This window comes from Trichechus manatus, unplaced genomic scaffold (genome assembly GCF_000243295.1).
Source record: "Trichechus manatus latirostris isolate Lorelei unplaced genomic scaffold, TriManLat1.0 scaffold00091, whole genome shotgun sequence".
NCBI lineage: Eukaryota > Metazoa > Chordata > Mammalia > Sirenia > Trichechidae > Trichechus > Trichechus manatus.
The window spans coordinates 2851424-2865473 of record NW_004444027.1 but is presented as its reverse complement, the minus strand read 5'-3'; the positions used below and the strand labels follow the sequence as shown (position 1 = coordinate 2865473).

At 40.7% G+C, this 14050-nt stretch overlaps 1 protein-coding gene across 1 annotated transcript in view; it reads left to right on the top strand.

The window, feature by feature from the left end:
• The window catches only part of ADRA1A (adrenoceptor alpha 1A), a 126131-nt gene extending 115367 nt beyond the window's left edge, over window positions 1-10764 (top strand). Inside the window, exon 2 of the mRNA XM_004382172.1 lies at window positions 10177-10764. Coding sequence (XP_004382229.1) covers window positions 10177-10694 — 518 coding nt within the window. The 3' untranslated portion in view covers window positions 10695-10764. The remainder of the gene's footprint in view (window positions 1-10176) is intronic.
• The last annotated feature ends 3286 nt before the right edge of the window (window positions 10765-14050 follow it).

Below are 14050 nucleotides of genomic sequence, written 5' to 3'. Positions count from 1 at the left end.
ACTTCCAGCACAATGTTAAATATGAGTGGTGATAAAGGGCATCCTTGTCTTCTTCCTGTTCTCAAGGGGAATGTTTTCAGCCTCTCTCCATTAAGAATGAAGTTGGCCATTGGTTTTACATAGATGCCCTTTATTATGTTGAGAAATTTCCTTTCTATACCTATTTTATAGAGAGTTTTTATTAGGAATGGGTGTTGGACTTTGCTGAATGCCTTTTCTGCATCCCACTGGACCCTGCTGCACTGCCGCCCCAGATTTGCCCTGCCCTTATCCCCAGGTCCCTGCTGTGCCACCATTTTTTTTTTCTCTTTTTTCCTCTCTTACTTTTATTTCTCCCTCCTGCCTAGCCGCATATGTCACCTCCCCGCTTTCCCTCTGGCCCATACTGTGCCACTGTGGATAGACTACCAACAGCACACTGGCCCTCTGCTGCCCCTCATCCAAACCACCACTACCCACTAGCCCCCACTTGTGCCACCATTTATTTTATTCTTTTTTCATTTTCTTTTCTTTCTACCTCCGACCTAGCCCAGATGCCATCTTCCCCATTTTCAGATGGCCTCCAGATCCACGGTTACCGCACTTGCTAGCTACTGGTTTTTTTGTTTGTTTGTTTTTCTTTCTTTCTCTGTCTTTTCTTTTCATTTTCCTCCACACCTAGCCCTGTAGGCCACCCCACACTTATGGCAGGCCCCCTCCCTGCTGCTGCAACTAGAGCATGCCTGGTGCTCAGGCCCACTGCTGCATCAGGCCCACACTGCCCCCCAACCACTCTACCAGCTGCTGAACAGTGGGAAGCAAGCCCGTACTACTCCCCATCCAACACCCTCGTCTATCTGGCAAGAGGTTGTGAGTACTCCCACACTGCTGGACCAACATCAGGAGGCAGACAGTGCCGGCCTAGTCCACCCTTAGCTGTTTATGTTATTGAAAAAATGTATTTGCAATAAAGAAGTTGTTGGTCTTCCCAAATTCTAGCATGTAATCTCCAGAGTTGTTCCTATCACCAAGGCCATATTTTCCAACTACTAATCCATCTTTGTTTCCAACTTTTGCATTGCAATCACCAGTAATTATCAATGCATCCTGATTGCATGTTCAATCACTTTCAGGCTGTAGAAGTTGGTAAAAATCTTCAATTTCTTCATCTTTGGACTTTGTGGTTGGTGCATAAATTTGAATAATAGTCGTATTAACTGGTCTTCCTTGTCAGTGTATGGATATTATTCTATCACTGACAGTGTTGTACTTCAGGATAGATCTTTAAATGTTCTTTTTGACAGAGAATGCAACACTATTCCTCTTCAATTTGTCATTCCTGGCATAGTAGACTATTTGATTCTCTGATTCCAAATGGTCAATACCAGTCCATTTCAGCTCACTAATGCATAGGATCTTTATGCATTCCATTTCATTTTTGATGACTTCCAATTTGCTAGATTTATACTTCATACGTTCCACATTCTGATTACTAATGGATGTCTGCAACTGTTTCTTCTCATTTTGAGTCATGTCACACCAGCAAATGAAGATCTCAAAAGCTTTACTCCATCTATGTCATTAAGGTTGACCCTACTTTGAGGAGGCAGCTCTTCCCTAGTCGCATTTGGGTGCCTTCCAACCTGAGGGGCTTATCTTCTGGTACTATATCAGACAATGTTCTGCTGCTATTCATAAGGTTTTCACTGGCTAATTCTTTTCAGAAGTAGATCACCAGGTTCTTCTTCCTAGTCTATCTTAGTCTGGAAGCTCAGCTTAAACCTGTCTGCCATAGTAACCCTGCTGGTATTTGAATACTGCTGGCATAGCTTCCGGCATCACAGCAACACGCAAGTAGGACAAACTAACAGACGCTTCGGGGCCATTAGCCATTAGAGAAATGTAAATCAAAACTACAATGAGAGACCATCTCACCCCAACATTACTGGTATTAATTTAAAAAAAAACAGAAAATAACAAATGTTGGAGACATTGCAGGGAGATTGGAAATCTTATGCACTGCTGTTGTGAATGTAAAATGGTATAAATACTACGGAAAACAGTATGGCACCTCCTTTTAAAAAAAAAAAAAAAAGCCAGAAAGAGAAATACCATGCAATCCAGCAATCCCTCTCCTAGGGGTATATCAAAAACCTATTGTTGTTGAGTCGATTCCTACTCATAACGACACTATAGGACAGAGTGGAACTGCCCCATAAGGTTTCTAAGGAGTGGTTGGTGGATGGAAACTCCCAACCTTTTGGTTAGCAGCCAAGCTCAACCACTGTGCCACCAGGGCTCTGCTAGGAATATACCCTAGAGAAATAAGAGCCATCATATGAATAGACAAATGCACACCCATGTTCATTGCAGCATTATTCACAATAGCCAATCAACCGATGAATGGATAAACAAATTATGGTATGTATACACAGTAGAATATTATGCAAGGATAAAGAACAATGATGAATCCACGAAACATCTCACGACATGGATGAATCTGGAGGGCATTACGCTGGATGAAATAAGTCAATCACAAAAGGACAAATATTATAAAAACTCAAGTAAGGGTTTACACACAGAAAAAAACAATCATCGATGGTGATGAGGGAGGGGAGAGTGGAGAGGGGAACTCACTAACGAGATAGTAGACAAGTGTTAATTTGGTGAAGGGAAAGTCAACACACAATATAGGGGAAATCAGCAAACTTGACCAAGGTAAAGCCATAGAAGCTTCCTAGACACATCCAAACACCTTGAGGGACTGAGTTACTGGGCCTAAGGCTGGGGACCATGGTCTCGGGGAACATCTAGGTCAATTGGCATAACATAGTTCATAAAGAAAATGTTCTACATCCTACTTTGATGCATAGCATCTGGGGTCTTAAAAGCTTGAGAGTAGCCTTCTAAAATACATCTATTGGTCCCATCATGTTCAGAGCGAAGGAGAATGAAGAAAACCAAAGATACAAGGAAAATATCAGCCCAGAGGACTAATGGACCACATGAACCACAGCCTCCAACAGCCTGAGCCCAGAAAAACTATATGGTGCCAGGCTACCACCACTGACCACTCTGACCGGGATCACAATAGAGGATCCCAGAGTAGGAGAAAAATGTAGAACAAAATTCAAATTCACAAAAAAAGACCAGATTTACTGGTCTGACAGAGACTGGAGGAACCCCCAAGACTGGTAACTCAGAACTGAAGCTACTCCTGAAGTCCACCTTTCATCCAAAGATTAGACAGATCTATAAAACAAACAATAACACACATAACGAAAGTGCTTCTTAGTTCAATCATATGTATGAGACCAAATGGGCAACACCTGCCCAAATCAAAGCTGAGACAGCAGGATGAGACAGGAAAACTGGACAAATGGACATGGAAAACCTAGAGTGGAAAGGGAAAGGGGGAGAGTGTTGCTGACACATTGTGGGGATTGCAGTCAATGTCACAGTAGAGTTTGTGTATAAATTTTTGAATGAGAAACTAATTTGCACTGTAACCTTTCACCTAAAAAACAATAAAATTTAAAAAAAAAAAAGATAGCTTCACCTGCAAGGTAAGATATTCAGGGAATTAGAACCAAGAGCTGTTTGCTCCCCTTGAGGCAGGGTCTGGACAGAAGTTGTTAAGGAATGGAACATACCTATTGTGACAAGAGAAGTCAGAGCCCCTATCTTCATGAAGGAGCTCTGATGGCACAACAATTAAGTGCTCGGCTGCTGACTGAAAGGCTGGTGGTTCAAACCCACCCAGCCACTACACAGGAGAAAGACCTGGCAATCTACTCCCATAAAGATTACAACAAAGAAAACCCTATGGGGCTGTTCTACTCTGTCACATGGGGTCACTATGAAATTAGAACTGACATGACAGCACCCAACAACATCCTCATGAGGGTAATTCAGAAATCTGCCTCTTTCTATGGAGAAAATAAGAAAAACTAGAATGTTAGATACCAAATGACGTAGCAAGTGAAAAAAAAAAAAAAGTGGAATACCATCACAAAGAAAGCCAAAGGATTAAACACAGTGAGCAAAGAAGGGAAAGAAGCAACAGAAGAAAGGCAGGGACAGGAAGAAAAATAAGGAGCTATGTCTGTCAGGCAGAGAAGAAAGCCAGGACACATCGTGAGGCTGAATCTTGAAGAGGATAAGGAGACACATTCATTCATTCATTCAGTCAGTCAGTCAGTCAATCAGCCAGTCAGGGAGTTGGCCGTTCATCCAGCAAACCCTGGGAGAACGCCTTCAAGATGCCAGCACCGTGCTGGGCTCTGAATTTCCATGACTGACATACCAGCTAAAATGGAGTTTACAACCTAGTGACTAAGTTAGGGATGTCCCTTTCCAAACCAAGCTAGTTCGTCAGTGCTCAATGCCATGATGGGTGAAGGACTGGAAGAAGCATTCTCCAGCTGTCTTCAATTTTAAAACATAGCACCAGTCATTAAAATGAAAGGGATCTGAGAAAAAATTGAGGTTAGGGACAGAGACAGTGGGGAATTCAGAGAAGACAGTGGCCGAGTGGGAAGGTTTGGAATATAGAGAGACAACAGGGTGAGAGGACCTAGATTGAAATCAGACACCAGCAACTCTTTGCCAAGCTTGATTCCAGTTAAATCTCCTCTTCCTAGAAGAGGAAAAGTGAAGGATAGAAAGAGACATAGGAAGAGAATAATGAGAGTAAGAAAAAACAGTTCCATTGCTGTCTTGTTTTACTCTTTGGAAAGTTCCTGAAGGAAGTACCTCCCCTAACTCTAGTTACCCAGCAACTACTGAAAGAGAATCACGTGACTCCTACAAGGGTAGAAGAATACTACATGCATAAAAAATGGATCCCATGACCTGCCCCTTGTGGAATTATAGACTGAGAGTGGGGAAATCAGTGCTAGGCTGAGACACATTTGGGTGCTTTCAAACTCTTAATGGGATAAGCCAAATGATGTCATTTATGGGAAGGCCTCAGTCCTGGTAGTATCTCCCATTCACTGTCTGAAAAGCCAACATCTAGGGCTTTCCTTGGATTAACAAGAAAATATTCCTGGAAGGTTAACAGTAGAGACTATCTGACATTCAAATTTTAGTGTAAATTAGTTTTAACCAGCTCTCTTTCTCACCCTATACCCAAGCTTCAGTGAAGAAATAGGTGTTTTTAGCAGGGCATGTACAGGGAGAGGATCAGTGTTGAACATTGAAGCTGTGGGTACAGCAGGAGGCTGGGGTAGAGTGAGAGCCTGAGAGCTCGGCTCTAGGTCAGTTAGAATTAAGGGGGTCCTGAAGAAGAATAGAGGGGATAAAAGAGATGGGAAGGGAGTGAGTAAAGGGAAGTGCTGAGATTTTTGTGAATGCAAAACTGGGCTATGTAAGCAAAAAGATTGTCCTTGAAAGAGGTGGAGAAAATTATAAGGCTCTCAAATCACTTTATGAGCATTCGCATTCTAAGTTGATATTTCTTTTTTTTTTTTAACTGAAGTTCTTCAAGCAAGGAAAATATACTCCCCTCCCTGCTGATTGCCCGAGTAGTGAAATCCCCAGACAAAGTGGCTTTTGGTGCCCAACTCATACTTTCTCACGGTCATTAAGCACTGGCCCAGTCATACCCTCATGAAGTGAGTTCCCTAATCACATAGCTGTCTCCATTAGGAAGAAATATTGGACAATATGTAGGCATCATAATGAAGATTAATTTTTTTCTGGAGCAGACCATATTCATACAAAACTTCCAGTTTTGTTGGCATTGTCCACTTTGTCCACCTGTCAGATGAAGTTTGAAAAAGCATCTTTCCAATTCAGCTTCCCCTAACTGTATCCTTCATCACTCTCCATATGCCATCCTCCCTCCTAGGAAATGGATTCTAATGTGTTTAAGATTCCATAAAGGAACAAAGGCCATAAAATCCACTGCTAAATTTCAAATCCCAACTCTACCAGTAACCAGCTACCTGAGTGACCTTAGTTGCGTTATTCCATGTCATTCAACCTCAGTTTCTTCATTTGTAAAATGGGAGCATTGATAGGTGTCCCACCTCTTAGTTTTATTAATGATGATTAAATTATATGTAAAGTGTTTAGCACAGTGCCTCATTCAAACCAAGCATTCAATAATTTCATGATAATTGTAGAACAAGGTAAAAATCATTGAAGCTAAAGAATAAAACTTTTTCACTGAATATGCTTCTCCTAAGTAAACATCCATCATGTGCATTTTGTCTCCTTTTATTAAATTCTATGAGACAAATTGAACTTAACAGAAAGTTGGCTTCATAGATTAAGAATTCTCCCATTGACCACGTCACCATTTTGTCTTCTTGGATTCTGCAGTATTTAAGTTTCTTCTTTGTTTATACTTAAGAGACGCTCTACTAAATTCAGAGCTATGTTTTCCAGACTGGATTTTAAATACATGCAGTTTTGCTTGACTGATGGATCTTTAGGATCAGGAAGAAAAAGAAAAACCTAAAATTGAGACCTTAGGCTGAAGCAAAAGAAAAAAATCTATGCAGGAACATTAAAAATTATCCATCCAGCCTGCTCCTTTTTCAGATAAGAAAACTGAGGCCTAAAGGAACAATATGACTGTTCAAAAGCTACTCAGTCAAATATACCTAAAGCTGTTACTAGATACCAGTGGAAGAAGAAACAGAGGCTTGAAAGTGAAGAAAGAAATGAAAGAAAGTGAAAATCAAGATGTTCTACAACCTGTCTACAAGTAGTGAGGAGGGACGTTTACACTTTTGTCGAGAAGACAGAGTAAAGTATTGTGATGACATGTGCAAAGACCTGGGGATAGAAAACCAAAAGGGAAGAACACACTCAGCATTTCTCAAGCTGAAACAACAGAAGAGAAGAGTCAAGCCTTGAGTTGCAATACTAAAGGATTCTATAGGGAAAATATTAAATGACACAGGAAGCATCAAAAGAAGATGGAAGGAATACTCAGAGTCACTATACCAAAAAGAAGTGGTCGACATTCAACCATTTCAGAAGGTAACATATGATCAGAAACTGATGGTATTGAAGGACAAAGTCCAACCTGCACTGAAGGCATGGGTGAAAAACAAGGCTCCAGGAATTGATGGAATATCAGTTGAGATGTTTCAACAAACAGATGCAGTGATAGAAGTGCTCACTTGTCTATGCCAAGAAATTTGGAAGACAGCTACCTGGCCAGCTGACTGGAAGAGATCCATATTTATGCCTCTTCCCAAGAAAGGTGATCCAACTGAATGCGGAAATTATCGAACAATGTCATTAATATCACACGCAAGCAAAATTTTGCTGAAGATAATTCAAAAGCGGCTGCAGCAGCATATCAACAGGGAACTGCCAGAAATTCAAGCCCGATTTAGAAGAGGACCTGGAACCAGGGATATCATTGCTGATGTCAGATGGATCCTGGCTGAAAGCAAAAAATACCAGAAAGATGTTTACCTGTGTTTCATTGACTATGCTAAGGCATTCGACTATGTGGATCGTAACAAATTATGGATAACATTTCCGAGAATGGGAATTCCAGAACACTTAATTGTGCTTATAAGGAATCTGTACATGGATCAAAAGGCAGTCATTCAAACAGAACAAGGGGCTATTGCATGCTTTAAAGTCAGGAAAGGTGTGTGTCAGGCTTGTATCCTTTCACCATACCTGTTCAATCTGTATGCTGAGCAAATAATCCAAGAAGCTGGACTATATGAAGAAGAACGGGGCATCAGGATTGGAGGAAGACTCATTAACAACCTGTGATATGCAGATGACACAACCTTGCTTGCTGAAAGTGAAGAGGACTTGAAGCACTTACTGATGAAAATCAAAGACCACAGCCTTCAGTATGGATTATACCTCAACATAAAGAAAGCAAAAATCCTCACAACTAGACCAATAAGCAAGATCATGATAAACAGAGAAAAGATTGAGGTTGTCAAGGATTTCATTTTACTTGGATCCACAATCAACACCCATGGAAGCAGCACTCAAGAAATCAAAAGACACATTGCATTGGGCAAATCTGTTGCAAAAGATCTCTTTAAAGTGTTGAAAAGCGAACATGTCACCTTGAGGACTAAGGTGGGCCTGACCCAAGCCATAGTGTTTTCAGTTACCTCATATGCATGTAAAAGCTGGACAGTTAATAAGGAAGACTGAAGAAGAACTGATGCCTTTGAACTGTGGTGTTGGCAAAGAATATTGAATACACTATGGGCTGCCAAAAGAATATGTCTTGGAAGAAGTACAGCCAGAATCCTCGTCAGAAGCAAGGATGGCCAGACTACGTCTCACATACTTTGAACATGGTATCAGGAGGGATCAGTCCCTGGAGAAGGATATCATGCTTGGTAAAGCACAGGGTCGGTGAAAAAGAGGAAGACCTTCGATGAGATGGATTGACACAGTGGCTGCCACAATGGACTCAAGCATAGCAGCAATTGTGAGGATGGCTCAGGACCAGGCAGTGTTTTGTTCTGTTGTACATAGGGTCACTATGAGTTGGAACTGACCCGATAGCACCTAACAACAGTTTTTAAAGCACCTTTACTAAGTTCTACTGGAAGTCTGGAGAACTGAGAATAAAGAGCTTTGGACTGGGAGTTGTATATCCCTTTATTGATCACTATGGCAGTACTATATCTATCACATTTATGACAACTACTTTAATCCTTGGTATTTTTTCTTTTGGAAATTAAGTAGTTGGTAAAATAATCCCTAAGATTGTTCTAGCTTTAAGATTCCATGCGTTTGTTATTCTGCTCTGTAATAGTCACTGTACAAGATATAAGGAAGGCCAAAATCCAATTCCTGCCTTGTATAAATCAACGGATAAGATTTCAGTAGGTAGAGAAGATGGAAAATGGTGTTTTAGACATAGGGACACAACTTAAGAGGGCAAAAATCAGATTTAAAAATGAGCAATGCTGACAGAGACTGGAGAATCCCTGAGAGTATGGCCCCCAGCCACCCTTGTAGCTCAGTAATGAAGTCACTCTCGAGGTTCACCCTTCAACCAAAGATTACACAGGTCCATAAAACAAAACGAGGCTAAAGGGGCACTGTGCCCAGGGGCAAGTACTAGAAGGCAGGAGGGGACAGGAAAGATGGTAATAGGAAACCCAAGGCAGAGAAGCGAGAGTGTTGACATGTCGTGGGTTTGTTTACCAATGTCACAAAACAGTATGTGTACTATTTAATGAGAAGCTAGTTTGTTCTGTAAACCTTCATCTAAAGTATAATAAAAAAAATTTTTTTTGGATAAAAAAAATGAGCGATGACTTAAATAAGTTTGTAGGTGAGTCTGGCTACCATAAAAGAATAATTAGCAATATTGTTAGAAAGCTAGATTAGACTGGGGACTGTGGAGGTCCCTGGATGTCAAGCAGTTAGGAGCCCTTAGGGGAACTGAGGAGCCGTAGTGACACAGATGGTTAAGCACTGGGCTTCTTCCAAAAGGTTGGTGTTTCAAACCCATGCAGTCACTCCACTGGAGAAAGACCTCGTGATCTGCTTCCATCTGTAAAGATTACAGCCTAAAAAATCCTTGGGACAGCTCTACTCTGTCACAGGGGGCCATTATGAGTCGAAATCAGCAGGGGAGTGTACTGTAATATCAAAAGGCATAATTAAGGACAAATGTCTCAGAATCACTGGCCAAAAGTTGGCAAAGCCAATATTTTGTATATTTGGGATTCCCATTTACAATACACATTTCCAGTATTCAAGAGGGAAGAAACTGTCACTTCATAACTATTTGGGCTATGTCTATATAACACCACATCAACAAATAAAGGAAATATTCAGGTAAACCAATTTTAATATGGATTATTTTAATGAATTACAATTTATTTTTTTAATTCATGCAAAATAAGCTGCCTATTAGACTCTGCCTAAATTTAATGGTTTTTTTTTTTTTTTTTTTTTTAAGGCTTCACAGCAGACAGCAAAGTGATATTCTGACACAGGGCTAATGCAACTCTACCGTTTTGGCCAAGTTTCACATATGGACCAAGCCAGAATGGAATATGAGGATATTACAATTGGGTTACATTCTCAGGGGCTAGTCACTTAGTCGAATGTGAAAAATTCAAATGCATTTGTAATCATTTGAAAACTTTTTAAAGATACAAAAAGACGTTTGGTTTGTTTTCCTAGCTAATTGGCTTGCAAATAATAAGTATGTATCTGTGTATTTTCTTCCAGGGTCTTTCTTCCCTGATTCCAAGCCCTCGGACACCGTTTTTAAAATAGTATTTTGGCTCGGATACCTAAACAGCTGCATCAACCCCATCATATACCCATGCTCGAGTCAAGAGTTTAAAAAGGCATTTCAGAATGTCTTGAAAATCCACTGTCTTCGCAGAAAGCAGTCTTCCAAACATACTCTGGGCTATACCCTCCATGCGCCCAGCCAGGCCCTGGAGGGGCAGCACAAGGACGTGGTACGCATTCCAGTGGGATCAGGAGAGACCTTCTATAAGATCTCCAAGAAGGATGGGGTCTGTGAATGGAAATTTTTCTCTTCCATGCCCCATGGATCTGCCAGGATTACAGTGCCCAAAGACCAATCAGCCTGCACCACAGCGCGGGTGAGAAGTAAAAGCTTTTTGCAGGTCTGCTGCTGCGTAGGGCCGTCGACCCCCAGCCTCGGAGAGAACCATCAAGTTCCTACCATTAAGATCCACACCATCTCCCTCAGTGAAAATGGGGAGGAAGTCTAGAGGACAGGAAAGGTCAGAAGTGGGGATAATCTTAGGTAACCACCTCACTTCCCACTCAGAAATCCAGTTCAGTTTCCTGGTTGACAAGACAGGACCATGAGACCAGGGGACAATCTGGGAGTGGGGGTAGGGGAGAAGCAGCGAGTAGGGTGCAGGGAAGAGGGAGGATTGCCGCACAACCAACCAGTCCAAAATGATGATTTTGCTGCAAATCCTTTCTTGGTCATCCTCTGAACCTGCTTTTTATGCCTGGCCCTTTCAACGAAAAATTCCGTGGGAAACAGAATTTCATAAACCATCCAAACGACTATAAATATAAGATTATGATTTCATCATGAATATTTTGAGCTCACACGCTAAGTTTGGAGCTATTTCTTGATGAAGTAGGGGGATTTTATTTTCAAGCTAAACTCACTGACAGCCACATTCAATATTTATGGAGACAGAGCCTGGAGAGGAAGAGTCTTCAGATGGTGGCTGATAACCAGGCAGATTAATTTTAGAGCAAATGTTCAAACTCCACCACTTCTGATACATCCAGTTTCTTGGCTTGGGTGAAACTTAATGAGATTTACATTTTGCTGCTCTTTGACTTAATACTGATCCCTAACCCCTTACGATGAGTGTGAAGGACACTCATTATGTCTCTGAATCTAAAGGAGGCAAGGTCTCTACTTTTGGATGTTGGAGAGTGTTGAAAGAGTCAATCAGATGAAGTATGACCTTTCCTGATAAAAAACAGTGGAGATAAGGGTCATAGTTTCAACTTAATTATTAGGAACAAAAATTCATTAAACAGTTCCAAGATCAGATGAAGTAAGGCTTATTCTGTAGCATATTTAAAGATCAAGATGTTGGGGTGGGTTGGGAGGGTGCTAATTTCATGCCAATACAGAGGCTGCCAAATTACTCTACAGCCTTTTTGACGCGGCCTAGACAGGGCTTGCTTGGCAAATCACTCACCATTCCAGAAGTCCATTGTGAAAATCCAGAGTTAATGATATTTTGAAAGGCACAGCTTGACTTCCATTTTCTCATCTGCTTTACTGTTGCATAATGAATGAGATTCAAGGTCCTGAATGCACCTTTGGCACGTTGGAATAAGCCATTTGTGATCCCAATACATCCTTCCTGGACTTCCAAAGATTCTAATGCTTAGCTTGGGACAGATCCTGACTGACCAATCAAAGAACTGTGTACAGCAGGTATTCCCAAACTGTTTTTAACATAAGTTCATTTATTCTGGTAAAAGTTCCAGTAGCCCACTCTCTTCATCTATTCCCACTTTCTACAAGAGCTTGGGGGACATGCTATATTTTTTGCTCATGTACACCAACTTTTGGTGAATCTTAGTAATTCAGGCTATTTACTAATGATGAAGATGGTGACTGTATGTAATCATTACACAATATGAGTTTAAAACCTTATTTTTATTTTTGGAATAATTCTTGACTAGAATCACTGGTCTAAAACTACTGAACATTTCAATGGCCCCATTCCCTGATTTGGGTAATATCCTCCAAGAATTCCAAAAGAGGTTGTAGCCCTATGTAACCTTTATAGGAAAGGTTGGTGGCCTCACCACCCTTTCCTTCTTACATCCCTTGCAATAAAATAATGACTTTCTTAAATTCTTCTAAAAGGAAAATCTCTTTGCACATTGAAATGCAGGGTAGGTTTTCATTTGGATTTGGGTTTTGTTGGTTGTGTTTGGACCTAGAATATTACTGCTTTCTGTAGCCCTTTTCTGGAGAGTGCCTTCTTGTTGGCCAGACAGATACTCTGCCTTGTGCTTATAACATGGATTATAGCACTGAGATGTTGGCTGGATTTTTAGACTCCTGCTATGAGATGACAATGAGTTTGTTTTTTATTTTTGTGGTCTGTCTGCATGTTCCATAATAGCTCTCCCAGGTGTGGGTGTCCTGTCATGGAGGCAAGCATCTAGGAAAGATTTGGATATGCAAACCTTGCTTGATAGGGGAGAGAAGTTTCATTGCTTAGAAGAGCTTTTTTCAGGATCTGACTAAGAAAACCATTCTCTGCCCTCCCCTCAATACATAGGAAGATCATTCCCATGGGAAGGACAGTAACAGTTCCTCTTCAGCAAAATATGGTTCCATTCTAGAGGTGATCTTTAAACACCTTTATAGACAAATTTAAATTTTAGCTATAGGAAAGCTTAGAAGCACCGGAAAATTAGTATTAATGACACTTTCAGTTAAAATAAACAGCCAGAAAATCTTTCGGTAATCAGATGAAAATAATGACCATTTTATCAGTGTAAAACTCTTCAGAAATAATTGGCTACTACACTATTCTCCAGCCCTACTCCCTCCAGGGAGACAAACTTTGACATTTTTTCCCTTTCCCATAACATGATATTGAGCATAAAAATACCGATTTCGTAAAAAATTGATAATGTCACCCACATAGTCAAAGTGTAATAAACAATATCCAAGTTATTTTTATACTCATGCACAAAAATCTCTGTACCTTTAAGCATGCCAAAAACTATCTAAAATTGTTACAGTTAAGCCACCGATTGTCATGTTTATACTCACATGCTCACTGCTTCTATCTGGAGTTTGAAGATTTTACCCAGAGTAACAGTAGTTTAAATGCCTTCTCTAATGTGTTATAGAGAAGGACATCATGCTTAGTAAAGTAGAGGGTCAGTGAAAAAGAGGAAGACCCTCACGATGGATAGACACAGGGGCTGCAACAATGGGCTCAAACACAGCAACAATTGTGAGGATGACAAAGGATCAGGCAGTGTTTCATTCTGTTATGCATAGGGTTGCTATGAATCAGAACCGACTTGACAGCACCTAACATGTTATAAAAAGAACCCTGATGGCGCAGTGGTTAAGTACTGGGTTGCTAACCAAAAGGTCGGTGGTTCGAACCCACGAGCTGCTCGACAGGAGAAAGATGTGGCAGTGTATTTCTGTAAAGATTACAGCCTTGGAAACCCTATGGGGCAGATTTACTCTGTCCTATAGGGTCGCTGTGAGTTGGAATCGACTCAATGGCAACGAAAATGTGTTATATAAAAAAGCAGTTGCTTTGGGATTGCCTAAGCATCACAAAATCAACATGACTTTATGGGATAGGCAAAATTTGCGTTTATTCAACAATTCAAATTGCATATATTAAAAGAGACCTTGAATCTCCTTATTCAAAGATTTCCCCAGACTATTGCAATTTAAAGGATTTCAAAGAGCATTTTACTTGTCACAATCAACTTTTCTTCCTTTTGCCTCTCTCATTGTCTCATTGTCTCATCCAAAACTGCTTCTGCCTGTTATCACTTAGTGTACACCAACGCTCTCCAAAACATTAAACATCTAACT